Source organism: Gymnoscopelus microlampas (genome assembly GCF_963454915.1).
Source record: "Gymnoscopelus microlampas genome assembly, chromosome: 5".
Taxonomy (NCBI): domain Eukaryota; kingdom Metazoa; phylum Chordata; class Actinopteri; order Myctophiformes; family Myctophidae; genus Gymnoscopelus; species Gymnoscopelus microlampas.
Window position 1 is genome coordinate 44,398,890 of NC_139942.1, and position 27,500 is coordinate 44,426,389.

Here is a 27,500-nt window from a genome sequence, read left to right on the forward strand (position 1 = left end):
GGACCCCCCACCCTGACAAGAACTTGGATTTGCTGAGGCGTTACATTTTGTTTGACTCGGTTCCACAGATAAACATTGTGAAGATAACTGAAGCTCACAATGTCTCGCAACGCATTTTTTTATTACACAGTAATAGTTTGTTGATTACTTTTGATTGGCACTTCACTGTCATCTGGGGGACCCCCCCCGCCCCCCCCAAAAAAGAAAATTCATGTGGGATCAACATAGGTTGAGAACCGCCGTATTACAGAACAGTGGTCAATGCTGAGGTGTTCAACAAAATACAGATATCATGGGGGAACCGATAAAAAAGCAGCAAAATCTGAAATTCTTTTTTTTGGGTATTGTTAAAAAAAAATGATTCAAATAAATAATGGAGCTGGTCCTTTAGTGACTAAGGGACCAGCTCCATTATTTATTTGGACTAAAGTTTAGTCCACCCATTCCTGGGACATGTGAGCCTTGTCCAGTGAAGGCACGGTCTAATTGCATCAGCTGACCATTGTGGGAGTATGGGATTTAGTTTTACCCTCTATCACAGGGGTCTTCAACAGGGGGTCCTCAGAGTTTACTTTAACCACTTGAACCTTACCATCCCTTTTCTGAGGAGAACTTTTAGTCAAAAATAGCAGATCTACAAGCTTGTAGATCGGCTATTTTTGGCAAAGAGGCTATAGGTGTAGAGGGAAAAAAGAGCAGACTAAGTAAAAAAAATAAAAAATAATCTGAAACAATTTTATACAATATAGAGTAGGGGGTCCCTGCTTCATCTCTCTCTCAGCTAGGGGGTCCTTGGCCTGAAGACCCCTGCTCTATCACTAACATTGGGTGAAAATCACCCAATGACCTGCATGTCTGTAGAAAAAAACAGGGATGGGGGCAGAGAAACAAACCTATACCCTCTATGACGTCAGTGAGCATCCTGAAGGTACCCAGGGACCCGCCCACCTCAGACATCAGCAACATTATGAAAATCACATAATTACATGTTCGGGTGAAATTCACCCATGATTAGTGTTCTAGGGTACTAGGACTGTGTGTTGACCATTGGCTTAATGTTTTGTGTTCTGTATTCTCTGGTTATTTTTAGCAGCTGCAAAGCTGCTCTACAAAGAGACAGACACATCGTCATTCGCGACACCTATTTGACACCTATTTGTCATTGGCTGTCCTTCACTACTTTAAGCCAATGGGGACACTTCCCCGTTTAAGCCAATGGGGAGACGTCCTCCGCAGTACCACCCCGAGAAACAAGCAGGTCTATTATAACAATCACACACACACGCTGACCAGCCGCGCACACACACACACACACACACACACACACACACACACACACACACACACACACACACACACACACACACACACACACACACACACACACACACACACACACACACACACACACACACACACACACACACACACACAATATACAGCATGCAGCTGCTAATATATGAGTCATATTTATTATTGTTCTGTCTGTCTGTCTGCCGGTCTCTTTCTTTCTCTCTCTCTTCCTCTCTTTCTCTCTCTCTCTCATGTATATAATGTGTGTGAGGTCTGGTCTTTGTATGGCTGATGAATATTGTCAGTGAATGGACTTTCAGCGGATCTCCGGTCCATCGTCATGGCATCTCGTTACAGCGCATATCGACCAGGAACCCTAAAATAGCATCCGTGTGTGTGTGTGTGTGTGTGTGTGTGTGTGTGGCGTGGTGCGTGCCGTGTGTATAAATACACACACACACACACACATGAGCCCATGGGTCATAGGTCTAGTAAGGACAGCTATCTGCTGTCCCTACTAAGTGTGGTCCAGGGGTCAATAATGCATTGAGATAAACTGGCTCTGGCACTGTGTGTGTGTGTGTGTGTGTGTGTGTGTGTGTGTGTGTGTGTGTGTGTGTGTGTGTGTGTGTGTGTGTGTGTCTGTGTGTGTGTGTGTGTGTCTGTGTGTGTGTGTGTGTGTGTGTGTGTGTGTGTGTGTGTGTGTGTGTGTGTGTGTGTGTGTGAGGCTCTTGTTAGTGGTCTTAAGATGGAGTGTGGTGGTCTAGGAGGAAATAATGGTGCAGCAGCCTGCTTCCTTATTCTGTGTGGACCTCTCTGTCTGTGTGTGTGCGTGTGCGTGTGCGTGTGTGTGTGTGTGTGTGCGCGCGCTTCGTAGCCTCCTGCTGTCTGTAGATGTATGTGCATTTATTTGTATGTGCAAGTCAGAGATCGATAGTGCGTGTGTGTGTGTGTCCGTACGTACGTGCACTGTGTGTCAGTGCGTGCATGTGTGTGTGTGTGTGTGTGTGTGTGTGTGTGTGTGTGTGTGTGTGTGTGTGTGTGTGTGTGTGTGTGTGTTGTCCAGACAGGGGCGATGCTAACACTGTGGTTGGGTATGAGACCTGATACTCTCTAAGGGTCTGAATGCATCCCATGGTCACACTCTGTTATTCTGGTCTCTCCATCCATCCCTCTCTCTCTCTGTCTCTCTCTCTCTCTCTCTCTCTATGTCTCTCGCCCCTATCTCTGTCTCTCCTCTTCTGTCCTTCTCTCTCATGCTCTTTCAACCTCTAAAGCTTGTCAGAGGGGAATTCTCTCACACCATGAGCCTGCATAAACACAGGCACACACACACACACACACACACACACACACACACACACACACACACACACACACACACACACACACACACACACACACACACACACACACACACACACACACACACACACACACACACACACACACACAATTTCTCTCCACTGAGCACTTTTTTTTTCTTCTTCTCTGTACAGTGTACTGTAATCCAAATCGCCAAAGTTTTCAGGCCAACATGTCTGTCTGTCTGTCTGTCTGTCCATGCATCCAGCCATCCATCCATCCATCTCTCTAAATCCCATCTGCAGTCTCCTATTCTGCACAAGCTCTCTCTCTCTCTCACACACACACACACACACACACATACGCGCACGCACACACACGCGTACAGTATGCGCGCACGCACACACGTCACGCACGTACACACGTCACGCACGCCACGCACCCATACACGCAAGCGCGCACGCACATACGCACGGACTCTCTGGGGGGCAGGGGGAATCTGTGCTTTTCGTCTGATCTTATTCAGCTTAAACGTGCTGCAAAATGCAACATTTCGGCTGTGCAACTAGGCATAAATAATAACCTGGAAATACCCACAGGAAACATTGAAAATTAACGTTTTAAATAATTTGTCCAACGCAAAGTGTACTGTACCACATGGTCTGAGAGCTAGAGTCTGTTTTTTGATAAATCCACTCTCTCCTTTTCTCTCTATCTCTCTCTCTTTGCTTTGTGTTTATCGTCCAAACGCCGGCGTTCCAACTGCAAACCCCTCTTCTCTGCCAAGACATCATCGTCTCCTCCATCGAGAACATCCTCTGTTTATCCTTCTTCTGTTTCTCTTCATGTCATTACAGAGTTTTGGTTTCGTTTTTTTTAACCCATTAAGACCGGGAATGCAGACGAAGATTTCTTTGGGCTATTCAAAAATAGCAGATCTACAAGCTCGTAGCGCGGCACCGAGTGCCGCACTACGAGCTTGTAGATCTACGAGCTTGTAGAAAAAATCGTGAAAATGTTCACAAATCTTTGAATGTACTGTATATATATATTTTAAAGCGAATATTTGTAACTCAAATCTTTGCTTCTGGGGGGTCCCTGGAGCAAAAATATTTTGAGATGGGGGTCCACGCGGCAAAATACATATCATTTTGGGGGTCCTGGAACATGAAAAAGTTTGAGAACCACTGACAGCAACAACACAATCTTTTTAAAAGGATTTTCTAGGATTTAGAAGACATTTGTAGATGCATTCCCGGATTGAATGGGTTAAAAGTAGAGCGTGTGGTGTTTTCTTTGGCCGGGACAGAAGCAGCGTGACGGCGCTGGGCCGCTGACCACAGGATTCCGCCACGCTATAAAACCATCCTCACTGAAAGGTTTGTAAACACGGACTCGGTGAGTTCCGTCACGGAGGACATTCTTCAGAGCTTAGGATACAGCACAGGCTGCATTATGGTCAACATTATGTTCTAAACATTCCTCTGCACACACTTCCAGGTTATTCTTTTGTGGTAGCAATAAGCAACACAGTAGAAACCCCATGCATGCAGCATTCGTATTCTGGGGAAAAATAGCAGATCGACAAGCTCACAACGTGTTACAACGCAACGCGTTCTGAGCTTGTCGATCTGCGATTATCCTGCGAAGATATTTAACCCATGAAGACCGGGAAAGCAACTTCTGTGCCATTTTAGATTTTAGCCTTGGCTATTAAAAAAATAGCAGATGTGGTTCTAAAAGTGGGGCCCGGGGACCCCCAGGGATCCTTGAGGGAGTTCCAAGGGGTCCCCAGCTAAATGATGGATAGTTAGGTACCAAATTGACCCTTATGGGTCTGTAACTCTGAGAGTGTACAAATGGAACCAAATGGACCCTAACGGGCCCATTTGGTTCCATTTGTACACTCTCAGAGTTAAATTAACATTGATTTTACAATATTAATTGGTGTCCCAGAGATAGAAAGGCCATCAAATGGGGGTCCGTATAGCAGACGTGAAGTCCACATACCAGCTCTCTCCGGTCTGATAAACCTTGGTTCCCGGAAACGGTTCTAAATGTTGGATCCGGGTTCCTCCGGTTCCGTAACCCAACCGTTAAGTCGTAACGTGCCGTACGCGTTGTGAGGTGTTGTGAGCTTGTATATTGGCTATTTCTTTTTGCCGAGTGTTCGCTGCTGGAACAGCGACGCTATAGTTTGTGTGGTTTAATGGCTGTTTTTAGTTGAACAAGTGAACACAAGTACTCTCCATTGCCCCTTTAACCCATTAAGACCTGAGGCCCATTCTACAAAATGTCTTCTAAATCCTAACAGTTTTTTGATGTTGCTACGTACAGTATATCAGTGGTTCTCAACATTTTTCCTGTCAAGGACCCCAAAAATGAAATGTATTTGGCCGCGGACCGCCAACTCAAAATATTTTTGTTCCAGGGACCCCCACCAGAAGCAAAGATTTGAGTTACAAATGTTCGCTTTAAAAAAATATAAATATTCAAAGATTTGCACAAATTTTCACGATCTTTAGAAAAGAATAGCAGATCTACAAGCTCGTAGCGCGGCACTCGGTGCCGCGCTACGAGCTTGTATATCTGATATTTTTTAATAGCCCAAAGAAATCTTATAAAATGACACAGTATATGCGTTCCCGGTCTTAATGGGTTAATGGCGCCACTGATGGGTTAATTTGTTAATCTTTTGTTTCCTGGGCATGGAGTGCACTCAGCGATTATGTCACACGCTGTTATAATGGTCATTGGCTAAAGGATGCACTTGATGAGGCTGGTATGAATTTAATTTAATTTGGAAAAAACTGGCAGTTCGCTCAAATGTAGCCCTTATTATATCCCTGTCCTCTTATTATGGATGTTAGCATAATGAGCCAGAGAGTGGATGAAGTTTCCCATCATTATTCCCTGTCGGGTTATTATACTGTAACTATAACAATAAACCTAGAAACAATGGAAGCTATGCTAGGCTAATATGGGCGCGTCGTTAGCAACTTTCAACCTGCCCGTCATGCTGTTTTTGGTGGCATGTCGTTATGGGTTAAATGTTTCAGAGAATTTAAAAAACTTTGAAAACCTTTCAAAAACTCTTTCAAAAACACTTTAAAAAAACTCTCTAAATAAACCAATGAATCTTTCAAAAACTCTTTCAAAAACTCAATCTTTTAAAAAAGTGTGGAAAATCAATATTTTTTAAAAACCTTTGAAAGTCAATCTTTCAAACACTTTGAAAATCTTTCAAATGTTTCTTTTTGAAATTGAATTGTGGATCTTGGGATCCAGCTAGGAATAAATATTGTGGCTCCAATGTGGATCTGTGACTTCCATCCTCTGTCATCAGTCATCTATGACAGACTTCAATTATAAAATGTAAGTCACTGTAATTATTTCGGAAAAATACAAAATGTCAAAATGTCAAAATAATGATAAATCGAAAATTCGAAAATGGAATGGAAAATCTACAAGCTCCCAACTGGTTGCATCGCCGTATACCTCAGTGTCAACTGAGTGCATAAAGTATACTTAAAAAACACTTAAACCTCAGCATCTGTATTGTGGGGGAAAAGCTTTCCCCCGCACAATAACACGAAACAGAAAAGACACTAGCAGAGAGCCCTGAGGGACTGCGCTCCGCTCAACCATATGGGCTTTAAGTGGTTAAAGCCCATATGGTCATGAGTCATATACAACACAGCTGCCCTTAATTGATCATGTTATATCAGCGTGTATAGACTGTACTGTATGTGTGAGGGACCTTGTTGTCACGATGTCACTGTAACCGGTCCATCTGGCCGTGTGTGTGCGCGTGTGTGTGTGTGTGTGTGTGCGTGTGTGCGTGTGTGTGTGTCAGAGCCTGCATATAGCGCAGATTCTACAGTGTCGCGTGTTCAGCTCCCGTAGAGTAGACGTCTCATTTCATCATACAGTGTATACAGTCAGTCAGTGTTGGAAAAAGTACTCCCATTTTGGACTTTTATCAAGAAAATGCTCTGTTACAAGTAAAAGTCCGGAATTCAAAATGTACTTGAGTAAAAGTCCAAAAGCATTGGCATCACAATGTACTTAAAGTACCAAAAGTAAACATACTTATTATGCAGAATGTCCCATTAAAAGTTTTCAAATGTAAACAAATATTTTGAAAATAGCAGATCTACAAGCTCACAATGCGTCGCATGGCGACGCATTGTGAGCTTGTAGATCGGCTATTTTCAAATGGCCAAAAATGTATATAGGGCTGAAATGGTTAATGTATGTTTTGTCATAATAATCAAAATCTACAAAGTAACTAAAGTTTTCAAATAATTGTAGTGGAGTAAAAAGTACAATATTTGCCTCTGAGATGTAGCAGTGGAGTAGAAGTAAAAGTACTGGAAATTGGAAATACTCAAGTAAAGTACAAACAAATACCTCCAAATTGTACTCAAGTACAGTACTTGAGTACATGTACTTATAGGTACTTTACACCACTGACAGCCAGTCAGTGTAACGCGATACACCGAAATAAAGAGACACGACGATGATGACATAATAACGATAACGGTGATAAAAAAACAAATAGGATTTACGATAATAAAAGGAGCAGTATTCTGTTCAGGAGGGAAGGAGGGAGAGAGAGAGAGAGGGAGGGAGGGAGGGAGGGAGCGAGGGAGGGAGCGAGGGAGGGAGGGAGGGAGAGAGGGAGGGAGAGAGAGAGGGAGGGAGGGAGGGAGAGAGGGAGAGAGGGAGGGAGGGAGGGAGAGAGGGAGGGAGAGAGAGAGGGAGGGAGGGAGGGAGAGAGGGAGAGAGGGAGGGAGGGAGGGAGAGAGGGAGGGAGCAAGGGAGAGAGGGAGGGAGGGAGGGAGGGAGGGAGCACGGTACGGAGTGGAGGAGGAATCAGATGACAGGTGGAGATAAAGTCAGCAGCTGTTGGAAGGTGTTTATAAGGCGTCTCCCAGGAGGAGACACTTTTTCTCTCTTCCTGTGACAGGTCTGGAATCTTGGTATCTTTTCAGCAAATTTTAGGGAAGTAGATACACCTTTCTGTTCCCCCCCCCCCCCCCCCACCCCCCCTCTCCCTCTCCCTCTCCCTCTCTCTCTCTCTCCTCTTCTCCTTTCCACACAGCATGTAAAAATAGTTCCTCTATTGGTTTAACAAGTTGTTTCTCAAACTTTTTTTTCCATTTCAAGGACTCCTAGTTTGACATCGTTGCTGTCGGGCAAGCAAACCTCTTATCTCTACTTTTTGTGGGTTTTTTTCGTAAACACTACAGCGTCACAAAAAAGCATCTTCGCGCCGCGTTTGGAGCTTGTAGATCTGCTACTTTTTGAATTTGAATCCTGAGTACAGTATGAGGTTTCCCCCCCCCCCGACAGAGACGATATATGCATTAAGCCAGGGGTCTTCAACGTTTTTCAGGCCAAGGACCCCTTAACTGAGAGAGATATGAAGCAGGGACCCACCCCCCCCTCACTACATATTGTAAAAAGAATTGTGTTGCAGATTAAACACGTTTTCATAGATTTCATAGATAGTTGGATTCATGCTATTTGAATTTTCAGATAGTTTTAAACCCTCCCTCTGTACTTGCTCTGCTCTTTTTCCCTCTACACCCTCCCTCTGTACTTGCTCTGCTCTTTTCCCTCTACACCCTCCCTCTGTACTTGCTCTGCTCTTTTTCCCTCTACACAAACTCTCCGAAAATAGCTCACAACTGAGCTTGTAGATCGTCAATTTTTCAGCTAATGTTCCGCATCACCCAAAGATTTTGGCGGACCCCCTGTAGTAACTCTGAGGACCCCCTAGGTGTCCTCAGGGACCCCCTGTTGAAGACCCCTGCATTAAGCCATGGTCGGACCCCCATGTTTTTTAAATGTCTTGGACCCCTCCAATCTAACGCAGTGTATAACTCTGACAGTGTACACATTTTGCACACTGTCAGACCCTTACAGACCCGTACAGGTCCATTTGGTTCCTAACTTATCAATCATTTTAGCTGGGAGGGGGGCCTGGGGGCCTGGACCCCCACATTGGGTTTAACCACTAGCGCCCCTATTCTGGGGCCGAGCAATCAGTGACAATAGACGATCTGCAAGCTCACAATATCATTTTTTACGAAGATAATTGGTGTAGGGGGGAAAAGGAAGGGTCTAATATAGACCCCTGGTTTATACGTTAGAGCAGGGTCTTCAACAGGGGGTCCGGGACCCTTAGAGGGTCCTCAGAGTTACTACATGGGGGGCCGCCAACTCTTTGTGTGATAGGAACTTTTTTTCTTTATTTTCTTACATTAACCACTTGAACTCCAGCATCCCTATCCTGAGGGGAACATTAGCCAAAAAATAGCAGATCTACAAGCCCACAACGCCTTGTAGATCGGCTATTTTTAGGGAAAAAGAGCAGACCAAGTACAAAAATGTAAACACATTAACATGAATCCAACAAAACTCTACACACAATGATAGTGCTGTCAAACAAGTCTATGAAACTATTATATGAAATCTATGAAAACGTTTTAAAACACGATTTTATACAATATAGTGGGTGGTCCCTGCTTCATCTCTCTCTCAGCTAGGGGGTCCTTGGCCTGAAAAACGTTGAAGAGCCCTGCGTTAGAGTTTAGTACATTTTGTTTGGTTTAGCCTTGTGTTGGTAAGGTCCATGGTTTTTATATAATAATCTTATTTGGTTTCTGTGCAGTCCTTGTGGTATTTGTTTTTGTTTGTCTTAGTCTTATGTTTTTGTAAGTATTATCATGTATCGCTTTCAGATTCATCTGATCCTACCGTATGGTTTCTACTGGTCTAACCATATGGCATTGTTTTGAATGTCCTATTTTCTCTGGCTAATTATACAATGAGTCCTGCTTTAAAACGATCACAGGAGCCAGGAAAAGCTGGTTTTGATAAAGTGGTTTTTAAAATTCAAAATATTCTGTGTCTGTCTCTCTCTCTCTCTCTCTCCTCTTCTCTTAGACATGTAAAAACAGTTCCTGTATTTTGTCCTTGACTTCACTGGATACAGATTTCAACGAATAAGATGAAAGTGGAGAAGTAACAAAAATAAAGCTAAATCAACAGAACACAATCTAATACCTTGAATAACAAGGAGGAATTAATTTTACTGTTTGGATCTCTCTCGTTGGAAAATTTGATTAAAATCGATGTCGTCCTGTGGATTTTGGCATCGAGATCAACTTTGAACAAATCGCAATACTTTTTGTCTGTTTGGATTTTTTTCCTTTTCAGCATCGTAAGCACAAAACTTGCGCTGGGGAGCCTTTTGTACAGACGAATGCCAACACCCTTCTCTCTCAATCTCTCTCTCTCTCTCTCTCTTTGTATCTCTCTTGTTTTTCCTCTCCTCCCTAAAGTGCGTTGTAAACCACTCTTCCATCTTCCTTCTCTCCTTGCCGTCTCTCCTCATCGAACATCATCTCTCTTCATCCCTTTTCATTTATCCTCTTCTCTCCTGTGCTCATCTCTCCACCTTTCTTCTCATCTCTCCTCCTTTCTCCTCACCTCTCCCCTGCAGCCCCCGTCCTCTCTCATCTCCTAATCTCTCCTCCTCTCTCTGCTAATCTCTCCCCTCTCTCTCTCTCCTCATCTCTCCACCTCCCTCCTCATCTACATCTCCCCTCCTCTCTGCTAATCTCTCCCCTCTCTCTCTCCTAGAGTTCTCAACGGGCCTGAAAATTAAGGCCCGGCCGTAACCCGACCCTAAGAGGGCCCGGCCGAACAATTACCATAATTTCAAGCCTGAAATCCCGGAAAACCTGAAAAAGTGTCACAATGGTCCTTATTGTCCTCAAAGTCACGCATCCAACAAGCTTTGATCTGAGCAGTTCCAGAGATAATGGCCAAAACATCTTGAAAACGGCCACTTTCGCTTCGTTTTTCAACGTTGGAGTTTTGGCCATTTTGGCCAGTTTCTTTTTTAATAACACAGGCTAGGAAGGTCGGACGGCGACGAACTAGACACCTGAGTAAAGTCGACTTTGAGCTGCATCCAACACATCCACTGCCGTTTCCGTCGGCCTTACCGTTCGGCGGCTATAGGGCAGTTGAAAATGTATTTTTGGGGTAATAGAATTTTTTAACCCATTGAGACCTGAAGCCGATTCTACATGTGTCCTAAATCTCAACAGTATTCTGAAAAACGTACGTTTCTATATCAGTGGTGCTCAAGCTTTTTCATGTCAAGGACCCCCAAAATGATATGTATTTGGCCACGGACCCCCATCAAAATATGTTGTTCCAGGGACCCCCAGAAACAGAGATTTGAGTTAAAAAATGTTCGCTTTAAAAATATATATATATTACAAAGATTTGCACACATTTTCACGATTTTTCAAAAATAGCAGATCTACAAGCTCGTAGCGCGGCACTCGGTGCCGGGCTATGAGCTTGTATATCTGCTATTTTTGAATAGCCCAAAGTGTAAAATAATGCTTTTTAGCTCAAATCTAAAAATGACACACTTCCAGGTCTTAATGGGTTAATAGAATACTTTTTTTTTACGGAACTCGAGGCTCAACTCAGCCCGACTAATTAGCATAGATTTCCGTCCCGGACCTGAAAGCGTCGGATCGGGTCGGGTAGTGTCGGCTTCGGGGCAGAATTTCAGAACTCTAATCTCTCCCCCTCTCCTCATCTCTCATCCTCATCTCCCCTCATCCGTCTCCTCCTCTCTCTCTCTCTCCTCCTCCTTCTCTCTGATCACATTCCGTCATGGTCCTGTCTTCCTGTCTGGGGGCCCTCTGTTCAGGGACGGGAGGGATTTGTTTTAAACCCTGACAGGACTAACCAGCTTAAATAAAGGTTAAATCAATGAAAATCAAAACCCCTGTCCTCTCCCCCTCTCTTACTATCCATCTCTCCTCCTCCACAGCTCTCATCTCCCTGGCTCCCTGCTCCTCTATCCATCACTCCATCTCCTGGGTGTCTGGTAGCTGTGCTCCATCTGACCATATCACTGTGGAGTTTGAGACTCTCTGCTCTCTTTCTCTCTCCGTGCTTTTTCGGCTGCTGCCCCAAAACTATGGAACAATCTACCGCCATCTATCAGGGTTGCATCCTCGTTGGACATTTTTTAAAACAGACTAAAAACGCACCTGTTCTCCCAGGCCTTTTAAATAGTACATAAATAGTAAATTAGTAGACATTGTTGGACACCTGTCTACAGTACGTGCTCCCACATTTCTCCAAATGCTACTTGCCTTTTTGATATGATTTTTGTAATATTACTTTTTTGTATATATTGTTGATCTTCCTGTTTTTGATTTTGTTCTGTGTATTTTTGCTTGCAGTTGTATGTGTATGTATTTGATGCTTTTTTGTGTGTTTTTTAACACTGATGTACAGCACTTTGGTCAGCCTTTGGTTGTTTTTAAATGTGCTTTATAAATAAAATTGACTTGACTCTTTGTCTGATTTATACCTGGGCTGCGCGCCGTATCGCGCACCGAGAATAGCAGATCTACAAGCTTGTATCTACCGTTTCGCAAGTTTCCAAATGTATAAAATCCTTTGAAAATAGCAGATCTACAAGCTCACAACGCGTCGCAAAGCGACGCGTTGTGAGCTTGTAGATCTGCTATTTTCAAATAGCCAAAGTATATATATAGGGCTGAAGCGGTTTCTAAATCTTCAAAGCAACTAGTAATTAGCATTTTCAAATAGTTGTAGTGGAATAAAAGTGCAATATTTGCCTCTGAGATGTAATGGTAGTGTAGGCCTCGCCGTAGTGTCCACAGTGAGGCCTTTAGGAGGGCCATTCAAGCAAGCCGCTAAGGGAGCCTGCAGTACCACCACGGGCCAAGACACCATCACACCAGAATGAAATGTTGGAGCGGGGGAGTCTGGTGCAACGCACAGGTCCTGGACCTGGTGAGACGGAGGAGGAGCCCGGCCAGGAGGCCATCCACAGAGCCTAGCCCCTCCACGTACCAGCAATTCCTCTCCCCCATTCCTGGCAGAGTAGTTTCGGACAAGCGTATTGAGTGGCCCTGTCTTTCCCTATTTAGGACTGACCGTGGGTGAGCTACCTGGGACGTAAGTCGGGGCTTGATCAACCCCGGCTGGGTCACCTGGGCGAGGGTGTATGTTGCGAGACCCGAAACATCCTATGACCCCAGGCTACAACACTGATGATACGTCCCGGGTGCATCCATGTGATGTTTTTTCGTTGTAGTAAAAGTATTGAAAAGGTGGAAATACTCTAGTAAAGTAAAAAAAAAAATACATCAAAAAGGTACTTGAGAAAATGTACTTAGTTACTATTCACCACTGCAACTTTGTTAGGCTTAGTAAAAAATGACTCTTTACTCTTTTCTTGGCCGTATCTCCTTTGAACCTGCTCTTCTCTCTCTCTCTCTCTCTCTCTCTCTCTCTCTCTCTCTCTCTCTCTCTCTCTCTCTCTCTGTGACTCTCTCTCTCTGTCTTTCTCTCTCTCTCTCCTCTGTGAAGTACAGTGTCTTGTCGCTGCTGGGCCGTCGGGCAGTCGAGAGTCCATCTCTCCTCTCATCTCTGTGTCTCTGTCTCTCCGTCTCTCCATCTGCTACTCCCCCCCCCTCCCTCCCTCCCTCCCTCCCTCCCTCACTCCCCCTCCCTCCCTCCCTCGCGACCTTCGTCTGCTCTCCTCCTTCGCAATCACTCTGCCCATCGATCTCTCCGTTCTCTTAAGTACAGCGTCTGCTGTGAGAAGTTACTCTTACGTTGCTTTCTCATTTCTCTCCATTTCCCAGTCTCCCTCCCTCCCCCCCCCCCCCCCCCCCGCCCTCCATCCAGCCGTCCCTCCACTTTCATCTGACTCGTCTCTGTCTATCTTCTTGACCCCGCCCCTCTCCTATCGGTGTAATTATCTCAAGGACAGTCTCTGCTCTCCTCTTTTCTCTCCTCTGATATCTCTCCATTCATCTCCTCTCTCTCTCTCTCTCTCTCTCTCTCTCTCTCCCCCCCCCCCTCTCTCTCTCTCTCTCTCTCCCCCCCCCTCTCTCTCTCTCTCTCTACACCTATCTACCTCTCTCTTTCGTTTATCTTTCTATCACTCTCCTTGTATCCCTCCATCTGTCTCTCCCTATACTCTCCGGGGTGTTGGGACTGATACAGTAATGACTTGTCACTCTCTCTCTCTCTTTCTATATCAGGTCCTCTCCCATTCATTAATTCGTTCTTTCTGACTTTCCTTTTTTTTCACTTCGTATATACTTCTCTCTCCCTGACTCACACACTTTCTCTCTCTCTCGCTCTCTCTCTCTATCTCTCTCTCTCTCCCTCTATTGTTGAATGATTGCAACACAAGCAACCTCTCTCTTTCTGTGTAAATATTTAACGATTGCAACACTGTGCTCTCTGTTTTCTCTTCTCTCTCTCTCAATCCATCCCTTCCTCCCTTCACGTCACCTTTACTCCCTCCTTCCCTCCCCCTCTCCCTCTCTCTCTCTCTCTCTCTTAAACTTGGTCTCTCTTTCACACACGTCTTGCCTCTCATTCTCACCTCTTTTGTCTCTGACAGTACAGCCACACCTGTCACTCTGTGTCAAACCGCAGTTTAGTTTAGCTCTCTGTGTCTCTCTCTTACTGTGTGTGTGTCTGTGTCTCTCTCTTACTGTGTGTGTGTGTGTGTGTGTGTGTGTGTGTGTGTGTGTGTGTGTGTGTGTGTGTGTGTGTGTGTGTGTGTGTGTGTGTGTGTGTGTGTGTGTGTGTGTGTGTGTGTGTGTGTGTGTGTGTGTCTGTCTGTGACACACCGTTCTTCTCACCACCAAAGTACAGACATCTGCTGTGAGGTGTTATTATTACTGCAGAGTGTATTATTGGACTGCACTGTGTTGCTGAAGTATTGCTATTCTGTCTTCTCTTCTTCACACAGTGAAATCTGAAAGCCCCCAAAAGTAAAGCCCATGATTTATGCTTGGTTAGCGTGTCGACTCGTGTCGCAGCTGCAACGTGTTGGGAACTTGTAGAGCTGATATTTTTTGGTGCAAGACACCAGCGCGCAACTAAATCAGGCTTAACACTTTCAGGGTTAATTTAACGAGGATTTCAACAGTCCTCCCCTCCCCTCCCCTCTCCTCGCCTGGGGCGTGTATAAGTGCATCGCTGCGAGCAGGAGTCTGTCGCTCTCTTGTGGCCTCTCTTTTCATCTGTCATCCCTCTCTCCTCCTGTCTCCTCCTGTCATCTCTGCCCCACCTCCTCTCCTCTATAAAGTAGGCTACAGGTTTGCCCTCCTCCATCTCTCTCTCTCTCTTTTTGATTGATTGCTTGAATAGTTTATTAACAAGTTAGTCAAAAGTTATACTAAGAGGATAACTCAAAAAGCCCCAGGGGGCGTGTTTTGCGGTCCAGTGCTCTCTCTCTCTCTCTCTCTCTCTCTCTCTCTCTCTCAGGGCATGAGTTGAGCGAGTCGGACTCGAGTGTCATTTGTGGTGACTTGAGACTGGACGTGGACCATTGATGATGGTATGGCGTATAAGTAGATATATGGTGTAACAGCTACAGTACCTCAGTGGGGAGAGATTTACCGTAATAGCTTGAATTTATATAAGTAAGTAAGTTGGTCGGAGAAGCTTATTGTCTGTGTCAGCCAGTTCGCGGGAGTCTATCCCCGTTTCGCAAAGCGCTAGACCAGGGGTCTTCAACGTTTTCAGGCCAAGGACCCCCTAGCTGAGAGAGAGAGAGATGAAGCAGGGACCCCCACATTGTATAACATTGTGTTGCATATAAAACTTTTTCATAGATTTCACAGATGGCTTCATAGACTTGTTTGACAACACTGTCATCAGTGTATGTTGGATTCATGTTCATGTTCAGATATTTAACCACGTAAACCCTCGAAACTACACTAAACCTCTTTGTCGAAAATAGACGATCTACAAGCTCACAACGCCTCGCGCTGTGAGCTTGTAGATCTGCTATTTTCGGCTAAAGTTCTCCTCAGAATAGGGATGCTATATAGGGTTCAATCCTATCACACAAAGATTAGGAGGACCCCCTGTAAGTAGCTCTGAGGACCCCCTAGGGGTCCCGGACCCCCTGTTGAAGACCCCTGCGCTAGACCAACACCATACCATCAGCTCCCAGTACTTATATACTACATGACTTTCCACACGCAAGCCGGGATCAAACCCATGACCTTGTGGTCGACAAAGGCGAGTGCTCTATACCACCTGAGCTACCCAAGACAAGATAATGATCGGTACATTTTAGTATAGGCATCAATCCAACAGGAGCAGCCTTTGAGTGTCACCTTTCCTACAGCGTGGTCAGTTTAACAACCTCGCCGAGGAAGGATCTAGTTATTTTTCCATTTGACCACTGACTGACCTCACAGAGCCACTCTCGTCCAATGGGTGAGTTGTATATATATATATATATAACGGGCTGAACTCTTCCCCGTTACGATCTTTTCAGCGGTGTGTTTTAATGCATGGGGTCTTCAACAGGGGGTCCGGGACCCCTAGGGGGTCCTCCTCGGAGATACTGCACGGGGGGGCCGCCAAATCTTTATGTGACTACGGACCCTCGCGCATCCCTATTCTGGGGGGAACATTAGCCCGAAAATAGCAGATCTACAAGCTCACAACGCGTCCCAGACGCGTTGTGAGCTTGTAGATCGGCTATTTTCGGCGACGAGGTTTGGTGTACAGGGAAAAAAAGAGCGGACCAAGTACCGAGCCAAAGGTCAAGTTTACAAAGTATTGAGGGTTTTAAGTCGTTAAATGTCTGAAAACACACATTTAACATGTTTCCAATATGTAGTGTGGGGGGGTCCCTGCTCAATCTCTCTCTCTCTCTCTCACAGCCCAGGGGGTCCTTGGTCTGAAAAACGTTGGAAGACCACTGCTTTAATGCTTTTTCTCTTTTTTTCATCGCATGTCCACGAACTCCAGTCCAGCGGGGTGAGTTTTGCATTGTGTATATAACGGGCTGCACTCTTCCCTCGTTTTCTTTTTTTTTCAGGCTTTCAAGGTTTCACAGCTTTTGTTCCCTTTTTATCTCGGGTGCCGTGAGCTCAACAATCCTCTCGCTGTCAAAGAGCCCACTCCAGCAGAGAACGAGCCCATGGCTGCAGCGCGCATCACACCACACAGTAACGAAGTGAGATACATCAAAGCGCACTATTTGATTTTATTAATAGACAATGTGGAGAGTCAAGTGGAGAAGCCACTTGACGTAAAAAAAAAAGAACAGAGGAAAAAAAGGCACCAAAGTGTTAGTTGGCACTGATGCACGGCTGAATGAACGCAACCAGAACATAACACACTGTATTATGTAGATTCATTTACGGCTCATTCCTGTATACTATTAGAATTTGCATTTGCCATTTCTGAGTTTGTTTTACAAACTGATTTGGTGTTGTAAGCACTTATTGTGCTATTTTACGGGTTAGGGTTTTCTGTTTATTCAAATATTGTGATATTGTGATTGTATTACGAATGATGCACTTGCAATACATCGCCTGGATGGTACGGGCCTTGTACTGTGTGGTGACATTATGGTATTGTGATCTGCCTGGTGGTTTCAACCCTATTCACTAGTTGCTTTGAAACCAGACTTTGTTAATGCATGCATGCATGTACGTGTGTGTATGCGCGCGTGCGCGCGTGTGTGTGTGTGTGTGTGTGTGTGTGTGTGTGTGTGTGTGTGTGTGTGTGTGTGTGTGTGTGTGCACGCAACAATGGCGGCGCGGTGAGACGCCGGTGGACGGCAGTGTTGTTTTATCTGTAACATCTAACGACCACACCCGTTCTAACCACGAGCATTAATGCACTTAGGTGCAGATTTAAGACGCATTTTGCAACTTTCTGTGGCTTCGTGCTTGATCACGATCAACGGGAAGGCACTATACTCGCCGACGTGGTCTACCGGCGACCAACGCTGCCTGACGGTCCCTCCCCGTGAACAGCTGCATGCCGGGAGGAGAGGCAGCGGACCCGGCGGCCTCCCTGCGGCGGTGTGCACGGTTGCCAGATCTGCTTATTATAATTTCCCCGCAAGGCTTTATTTGAAAATAGGCGATCTACAAGCTCACAACGCGTCGCATCGCGACGCGTTGCGAGCTTGTAGATCGGCTATTTTCAAATAGCTGATGTATATGTTAAAGTGCTCATGTGTGGCTCATAGTCGCTTCTTTTGGGCTGGTTTTCCTAGACCTGGTTGCTTGTTTCTCTCACAGAATCTGGCAACACTGACGTGTGTGTCCGTCCGCTGTCGGAGCAGCGCTGGGAGGACTTCCAGGACCCAACGGGAGCGGCTGTGGAGGGCGATTTGTCAACGGGCGACGGTGCGAGACTATGGGAACTTTGCTTTCTGCGGTGGTCCAGCCTGGGACATGCCCACAGACTGGTTTGTTGGAGGAGTTTTTTCGACAGCCTGGGATGTCCAGAGACGAGGCAGAAGGGCTGGTGAAGTGTTGTACTGTCTCTGCTATGGTTGGTGGTCGCCATATATGACAGAGACACTGCTTAAGTATTTCCATCTATCCTTCTCCATACCTCACAGCCCGAGGCCGCCAAATCTTTGTGTGATAGGAACTTCTTTTCTTTATTTTCTTACATTGACCCACTAAGGCCTGAAGCCGATTCTACAAATGTCTTCTAAATCCCAACAATATTCTGAAAAAACCTATGTTTCTATAATCAGTGGTTCTCAAACCTTTTCATGTCAAGGACCCCCAGAATGATATGTATTTGGCCGCGACTCCCATCTCAAAATATTTCGTTCCAGGGACCCCAAGAAGCAAAGATTTGAGTTAAAAATGTTCGCTTTAAAACAATATATTCAAAGATTTGCACACATGATTTTCACGATTTTTCAAAAATAGCAGATCTACAAGCTCATCGCGCTATGAGCTTGTAGATCTGCTATTTTTGAATAGCCAAAGTGTAAAATAATGCTTTTTAGCTAAAATCAAAAAGTGACACAGATGCGTTCCAGGTCTTAATGGGTTAACCACTTGAACCCTAGCATCCCTATCCTGAGGGGAACATTAGCCGAAAATAGCCAATCTACAAGCCCACAGTGGGCCAGTATTGAGGGTTTAAGTGGTTTACTGTCTGAAAATACACATTAACATGAATCCAATACAACGCTACACAATGACAGTGCTGTCAAACACGTCTATGAAACTATGATAATGAAATCTATGAAAAAAGTTTAAAAACTCAATTTTATACAATATATAGTGGGGGTCCCTGCTTCATCTCTGTCTCAGCTAGGGGGTCCTTGGTCCTTGGAAAAACATTGAAGACCCCCGCTTCAATCCATGCGTCCCTCTCTCCTCCCTCCACACCCCAACAACACCCCATCCATCCCTCTCCCGTCTTCCCTCCACAACACTCACCTCTCTTCTCTCCAAAGTAGAGGGTCTGCTGTGCCGTGTTGGACCACTGCAGCGAGGAGTTGTCGCTCTCGGCCACGCGGCAGGTGAGCGTCACCGTCCCCCCGACGGACACCATCTCGTCAGAGGTCACCGGCTGCAAGGGGTCATCGTCTAGGTAACGGGACAGAGATGGAGAGGAAAAAAGGAGTTAAGAGAAAAAAAAAGCCACAGGGGAGGAGGAGCGTGGCATGAGCGAGAGAGAGAGAGAGAGAGAGACAGGTCAGGTGGTCTTTGCGGGGGTATAAAGGAAGAGAGAGAGAGAGAGAGGGGCCGGGGCGAGACAGAGATGAGCGAGATAGAGGGACGGACGGAAGGGAGGGAGAGAGATAGATGGCGGGCCAAACACAAGCGCACGCTCCGACACACAAATCAAACAGGCATGTGAAAAAAAAACACACGGCAATTTTTTTCCCCCTCTTTCTCTGTCAAACCTATCTTTCCCCATCTTTCTCTCCCTCACACACACACACGCACACACACACGCACACACACACACACACACGCGCGCACACGCACACACGCGCTCGTGACAAACGCACAAAAACAGGCTGTCAGACGGACACAAAAAAAAGAAAGGGCAGACAAATGGCTTTCCGAGTCGTATAGGTCTGCGGGGCCCCGTGTATATATACGACGAGAGCGATGAGTCAATACCATCCCGTGGTTCGCTGGTATCCAGGGAGGGTTCAACCCCCACAGGGACCACCAGGTGATGAAGAGTCTGGTGTCTGTTCGCCGTAGGATTCACGACAGGGTCAAAGCGGCAGGCGGGATAGAGAGAGTGCAGACTCATAGCACTAATGGAATCGTGTGTAGACCTCTTTCTTGTTCCACGGCCATGTCGGGAGCTTTTTAATCCATTGAGACCGGGAAGACCAGGGAGATTTCTTTGGGCTTCTCAAAAATAGCAGATATACAAGCTCATAGCGCGGCACCGAGTGCCGCGCTACGAGCTGGTAGATCTGCTATTTATTTTTTTTAATTGTGAAATTTGAAAAAAACATTTTAACTCAAATCTTTGCTTCTGGGGTAATTCTACAAATGTCTTCTAAATCTCTAACAGTTTTTTGAAAAAAAAAACGTATGTTGCTGTAATATCAGTGGTTCTCAAACTTTTTTCATGTCAAGGACCACCCAAAAAGATATTTATTTGGTTGCGCACCCCCATCTCAAAATGTGTTGTTCCAGGGACCCCCCAGAAGCAAAGATTTGAGTAAGAAAATGTATACACTTTAAAAAACATGTATATATTCAAAGATTTGCGCACATTTTCACGACGAAAAAATAGCAGATCTACAAGCTCGTAGCGCGGCACTACGAGCTTGTAGATCTGCTATTTAAATAAAAAAATGACACAGATGAGTTCCCGGTCTTGATGGGTTAACCATGCATATGTATCACACAGGACGGGAACCGCATGCTCAGACAGGACAGGCATTATGGAAATGAGTGGGAGAGAGAGAGACGGAGAGAGGGAATACAAATGACCTGCCGTAATGAAGGGGATTGGAAAAAGACATGAATGCGGAATTGCAGCATGAAGCGGCGCTGAACTGTGAGCTGTGTTACGAGGGCCACGGAGGTGGCGTTCAAATGGGCTCAAATGATGGTGTTTAGCCCATTAAGACCTGGAACTGTGTCATTTTTAGATTTGAGCTAAAAAACATTATTTTACACTTTGGCTATTCAAAAATAGCAGATATACAAGCTCATAGCGCGGCACCGAGTGCCGCGCTATGAGCTTGTAGATCTGCTATTTTTGAAAAATCGTGAAAATGTGTGCAAATCTTTGAATATATATATATTTTTAAAGCAAACATTTTTAACTCAAATCTTTGCTTCTGGGGGGTCCCTGGAACAAAATATTTTGATGGGGGTCCACGGCCAAATACATATAATTGTGGGGGTCCTTGACATGAAAAACATTGAGCACCACTGATATAGAAACATACGTTTTTCAGAATACCGTTGAGATTTAGGAGACATGTAGAATCGGCTTCAGGTCTCAATGGGTTAACAGAAGTCTCTCGATAATGGGTGAGCGCGTCAACTAATTCTGCCCCTTCCCCGCGTTCTTGCCAAGGGGTGTTACCTTCACCGGCAGTGAAGGTGAAGGTGTACAGTACAGAGTAAGAACACAACAACAACAACACTGACACTGACATTTTCTCTTTCTTTCTTTACAGCCGCCAGTTATTAGGAATTATAGTCAGCTTGTGTGGTTATAGGCGACATGGAGAAGAAGTGGTTCTCAACCTTTTTTAAGGCTGTGACCCCCAAAATAATCACAATTTGAACTTGGGCCCCCCCCCCCTCCCTGATAAGCACGTAGGAGTTGAGGTATTACATTTAGTTTGACTCGGTTCGACAGATATATATAGTCAAAATAGCAGATCGTAGCTTGTAGATCGGCTATTTTCCTCTTTCTTATATTGTTTGACAATTTGGCCAATGTTTGACATGTTAAATTAAAAAGGTCTTACAAGTCCTTAAATTGTCACTTCATTCATTGTCCTCTGGGGGACCCCCCCAAAATCATGTGGGGACCCCACAGCCAAATACATATAGTTTTGGGGGTCTCCTTGACATGAAAAAGTTTGAGAACCACTGATATAGAAACCTACGTTTTTCAGAAAACTGTTAGGATTTAGAAGACATTTTTGTAGAATCGACCTCAGGTCTTAAACCCTATACATACTGTAGATGACCGGAGTCCCCCAGGGCTGTATACTAGGCAGCAACCTTCCTCTACACTAAATTGCGGAGGCCGTAGCTCGTGGGTAGAAGAGACCTTCTGGTAATCACAACAAGGTCACGGGTTTGCCTCCATCCTGGCCTCCGAGCCAGTATCCGTGTCCACGTCTCCCCGAGCAAAGATACTTGAGCCATAACAGCTTCTTCCCCTCCGAGCAATCATCATGACCATCTTTCAGCATGGGTGAAGCTCAAAGTGAATTTCTCCCACAGTAAGGTCCACAAATATATAAGTAAATAAAATGGCCAAAAAAATAGCCAATCTACAAGCTCACAACACGTTGCACTGTGCCAAATGTTTTCGCCAAATGTTCGCCTACAGTATGACAGTGGGTGGGCAACTTTGATGATGGAGAGGGCCACTATTATTTCCACACTCACTCAGTCCAGAGGGCCAAATGGCATATAAGAGGGCAGACACCTTAACTCCGTGTTTTAACTTGTTTTCGTAAATTAAACTTTTACCATTCTATGTCACACAAAAGTAGCAAAAATAGCCGATCTACAAGCTCAAAACGCGTCGCGGTGCGACGCGTTTTGAGCTTGTAGATCGGCTATTTTTGCTATTTTTGGAATACAAGATACAAGGTTTCTGCCCGACGGCGACATTAATGTATTTTGGTGTGGGAGGAAACCAGAACACCACCCTGAGGAATCCCACGTGAACACAGGGTGAACATGCAGACTACACAGTGGTGTGTGTGTGAACAGGGAGTCCACACTCAGTGCTATATATAAGCACTGAGCCAGCGTGACGCCACCCTGTGGCCACACAGGACAAACTCTGATGGACCAGGACCCCCCCGTGCACTTTGTGTAACACAGTCTCACATGACCCTCCATCTGGCTCCATCTCCAATGGTAAAACAGTTAAGCACTTGCGCAGGAAACCGGGTTCAAATCCGGAGTAGAAGAGGAAGGTTACATATAGTGCAGCTTTAAACCCTATTTTATACTTCATGGTACAACAGTGTCATGGTCTACAAATGATCAAGCTCACAACGCGTCAAATAACCCGTTTTTTCTTTTTTTTTAAATAATCGATTACATCAATTACTTTAGATCAGTGGTTCTAAACCGGTGGTCCGGGGACCACCAGTGGTTGTTGAGGGGGTTCCAGGGGGTCCCCAGCTAAATGATATTTAGGAACCAAATGGACCTTTATCATAAGGGTCTTATGTGTCTGTAACTCTGAGAGTGTACAAATGGAACCAAATGAACCCGTTAGGGATAGAGATAGAAATGTCATTAAATGGGGGTCCGTAGCCTAATGCATGTCAAACTGGGGGTCTTTGAAATTAAAATGTTTGAGAATCACTGCTAGAGCCGTGAAAATCTTCTGTTATGGGGGTCCTTGGCGTATCTTTTCAAATGGGGGTCCGCGGGCTAATAAGTGTCAATTTGGGGGTCCTTGACATGAAAACCACTGCTTTAGATGAACAGTCGCGCCCCTACATACTGTAGACCGCTCGCTGTCCAGCCTTCGGTTGCATCATCTCTGAGCAGGTGCGGTAATTGGAAGGCTGGACCTGCTGGGCCTGAACACACCTCCCTCCTTCTCTCTGCCTGGAGGATGGCTTTCTCTCAGCATGGAGAGAGAGAGCCCTGCAGTCACTACAGAGAGAGAGCCCTGCAGTCACTACAGAGAGAGAGAGAGAGCCCTGCAGTCACTACACAGAGAGAGAGAGAGAGAGCCCTGCAGTCACTACACAGAGAGAGAGAGAGCCCTGCAGTCACTACACAGAGAGAGAGAGAGCCCTGCAGTCACTACAGAGAGAGAGAGAGCCCTGCAGTCAATACAGATCAGCAGCAACATGGCTCCAAGTAAGCAGCACAGTCCTTGAGAAAACCAGTGTGCCCCCAGGGCCATGTGCTCAGCCCCCCCTGCGGTTCACGCTACTGGGTCGCGACCGCACACACCCCCACCTCCACTCCAAACCACCGCCATTACATTTCCGGATGACAACGCTGTGGTGGCCAGTGGTGGAAAAAGTACCGATACTGCAATGTAGAAATACTCCAATACAAGTAAAAAGTCCATAATTCAAAATGTAGTTGAGTAAAAGTACACACGTATTGGTATCAAAATGTACTTAAAGTTCCAAAAGTAGAAAGTGCTCATTATGCAGAATGTCCCATTTCACAAGTTTTAAAATATGTATAAAATGTATTAAAATCTTAGCAGATCTACAAGCTCACAATGCGTCGCATCGCAACGCATTGTACTGAAAGTACAGAAAACTGGAAATACTCCAGTAAAGTGAAAAATACCTCAAAATTGTACTTAAGTACAGTACTCGAGTACATGTACTTAGTTACTTTACACCACTGTTGGTGGCATCAATGAACCATCCTACAGGGAGGAGGTAAAACAGCTGGCAGACCGACGGCTGCAGGAACAGCCTGTGTCTCTGTGAACGTGGACAAAACAAACAGATGTGCTGTTGACTCTGGGACGGTCCGGCGCTTGCTGACCACTCCCCACTGAAGGTCAACAGCTACACGGTGGACAGAGGGTGAAGTGTTAAGTGTCAACAGTTATCCCAGCAGCAGCGACAGCACTTCCTACGGCGAACAAGAAAGGCACATCACCCCACCCTCCACTACAGGGTTGAAAAAACAAACAAAACACAAAACACAAGAGGTGGGAAAAAAATCACACCCAGTATGAAGTGGGCGGTGTGGTCATCACAGTGATGGAGTGCTGAATAGAGTCAGCCAATAGAGTCATCCAATCACAGTACAGCTAGGGGTGTACTAATGTAGAGGGGTGTGCTATTATGAGCCAATCACAGTACAGCGAAGGGTGTACTAATGAAGTGTCCCAACCCCACTTATAGGGGCGGCTACACCGCCCAAAAAAGCGGCACCCCAAAACATAAAGATATCAGTGGTGGAAAAGGTACTCACATGTTTTACTTAAGTAAAAGCATCGATGCTGCAATGTAGAAATACTCTGTTAGTAAGTAAAAGTCTATTTACTTGAATAAAAGTACAAAAGTATTGGTATCAAAATGTACTTAAAGTACCAAAAGTAAAAGTACTAATTGTGCGGAATGTCCCATTTCACAAAATCATTTGAAAATAGCCGATCTACAAGCTCACAATGCGTCGCATCGCGACGCATTGTGAGCTTGTAGATCGGCTATTTTCAAATGGCCGAAATATATATTTAGGGCTGAAGTGGTTAATGTATGTTTTGTGATAATAATCTAAATCTGCAAAGTAACTAGTAACTAAAGCTGTCAAATAAATGTAGTGGAGTAAAAGTACAGTATTTGCCTCTGAGATGTAGTGGAGTAGAAGTAAAAAGATTGAAAATTGGAAATACTCCAGTAAAGTAAAAAATCCTCAAAAGTGTACCTTTAAGTGCAATACTTAAGTAAATGTACTTAGTTACTTTACACCACTGCGTTTCTTTATTGCTATACCGCAGGCTAATGCGTTTGGGCAGGAACCTTCACCAGAGCATAATATAGTAAACCAAAACAAACAAACAAACCAAAGAAAAGAAACATCCTTTCCACCTTCAACAGAACCGGTGGGAGCGTCCTCGCCAGCTGTGTTACCGTCTGCTGTGGGACCTGTCGAAGCCGCCGCCCGACCGCCGAGGCTCCTCAAGAGAGTCGTGCGAACCGCGCCGAGAAAATAACCGGTTGCCGTGGTGGAAAAAGTACTCCGCTATTTTACTTAAGTATATAAGAGTAGCAATACCACGATATAAAAATACTCTGTTACAAGTAAAAGGCCTGTGTTCAATATGTGACTTGAGTAAAAGTATTGGCTTCAAAATATACTTAAAGTACCAAAGTACCAAAGTACCACAGTACCAAAAGTAAAAGTACTAAAATAGCAGATCTACAAGCTCACAACGCGCCGCGATGCGACGCGTTGTGAGCTTGTAGATCTGCTATTTTCAAATAGCCAAACCGGGCTATCTGCAAAGTAACTAGCAACTCAAGTTTTCAAATAATTGTAGTGGAGTAAAAGTACGATATTCGCCTCTGAGATGTAGTGTAGTAGAAGTAAAAGTATTAAAAATTGAAATACTTTTCAATACTTACTCCAGTAAAGTAAAAATACCAAAAAATTGTCCTTAAGTACAGTACTTGAATAAATGTACTTAAGTCACTTTACACCACTGATCGCTTGTGTCTCTCTCTCTCTCTCTCTCTCTCTCTCTCTCTCTCTCTCTCTCTCTCCCATCCAAGCCCATAAAAAGTGAAGAAGACACTTTTTCTCTGCTGTGGGAAAGGCCTCCAACATGGTAGAGGACCTCTCCTAACCTCTCACACATGTGTTTTTCATCCCCCTCTGTCATCATCCACATCCAGGCAGCAGATACAGAATCAGAACCCAGAGGCACACAGACTACCATGCTGTGCAACAGTTCCTTCCCCCAGGCTATCAGACTACTGAACTCACTGCTGCTCGTCTCAACCTTTCCCCCCGTACCTCCCTCCCCCGTTATTATACAGCCCACTAGTGCAGTGCTTCTCAAACATTTATATGTCCAGGACTCCACAAATTGATACCTATTACCACCGCAGAACCCCATTTGAAAACATATATATGCCATGGGGGACCCTCCCCCCATAAGAGAAGATTTCTTTTACACCGATTTGTACTCTGAGAGTGTACAAATGGAACCACATGGACCCCTAAGGGTCCATTTTACTAACATAGGAGAAATGAAAGTTCTACTATGATGTATACCTTGTGTGCAGTGGTATCAAATATCAATACTGCAATGTACTCTGTTACAAGTAAAAGTCCGGAATTCAGAATTAACTTGAGTAAAAGTACAGAAGTATTGGCATCAAAATGTACTTAAAGTACCAAAACTACAAAAATGTTTGAAAATAGCAGATCTACAAGCTCACAAGCGTTGTGACGCGCTATGAGCTTGTAGATGGGCTATTCTCAAATAGCCTAGGAATAAAACAGGGCTAAATCATTTATATCTGAAAAGTAACTAGTAACTAAAGTACTCAAATAATTGTAGTGGAGTAAAAGTACAATATTTGCCTCTGAGATGTAGTGGAGTAAACTCCAGTAAAGTAAAAAATACCTCAAAATTGTACAGTACTTGAGTAAACGTACTTAGTTACTTCACACCACTGCTCTTAGGAGAAACGAAAGTTCCACTATGACGTATATACCTGTGTGTGCGTAGAGTTAAAAATAAAGTTGAACCTGAAGCTGAACTTTTGAACGCTCCCCTGAACCTTTCTTCCACAAACCAACAGTTCCACCACAACGCCAACAAAACACGATAAATAACAGCCAACACTTATAATCTTAGCCGAAAAGACAAAGCAAACAGCAAACAAAAAAGACGTAACTGAGGCGTAACGTAATCAATGACAGGGCTAAGCCAACAGGAGGGGGAACATCGCATAACAACATATGCCTCAAAGCGGGCGCCGTCACCCCTGAAAATGTGGGCATGTATAAATAGTCTAATTGGAACCAAATTGTCAAGAACAGGGAGAGACAGGTTTGATATTCCGCCATGAGAGCGTTATCACATCAGTGCACCGCCGGTGGAATTTATCTCATTCATTTATCTCTCTCTCTCTCTCTCTTTTTTCTCGCAGGAAGAACATCTGCTTAACCCTTTAAGACCGGGAACGCATCTGTGTGTCGTTTTATAGATTTCTTTGGGCTATTCAAAAATAGCAGATATACAAGCTCATAGCGCGTTACGAGCTTGTATTTTTTTTTGAAAAATCCTGAAAATTTGAATTATTTTTAAAACGAACATTTTTAACTCAAATCTTT

The 27,500-nt window shown here is 44.8% G+C and overlaps 1 protein-coding gene across 3 annotated transcripts in view; it reads right to left on the reverse strand.

The window, feature by feature from the left end:
• The window catches only part of cadm3 (cell adhesion molecule 3), a 175,546-nt gene that overhangs the window by 85,204 nt on the left and 62,842 nt on the right, over positions 1-27,500 (reverse strand). For all 3 annotated transcript variants that reach the window (XM_084057122.1, XM_084057120.1, XM_084057121.1), the window contains exon 3: positions 18,924-19,073. In XM_084057122.1, the coding sequence (XP_083913248.1) occupies positions 18,924-19,073 (150 nt within the window). The remainder of the gene's footprint in view (positions 1-18,923; positions 19,074-27,500) is intronic.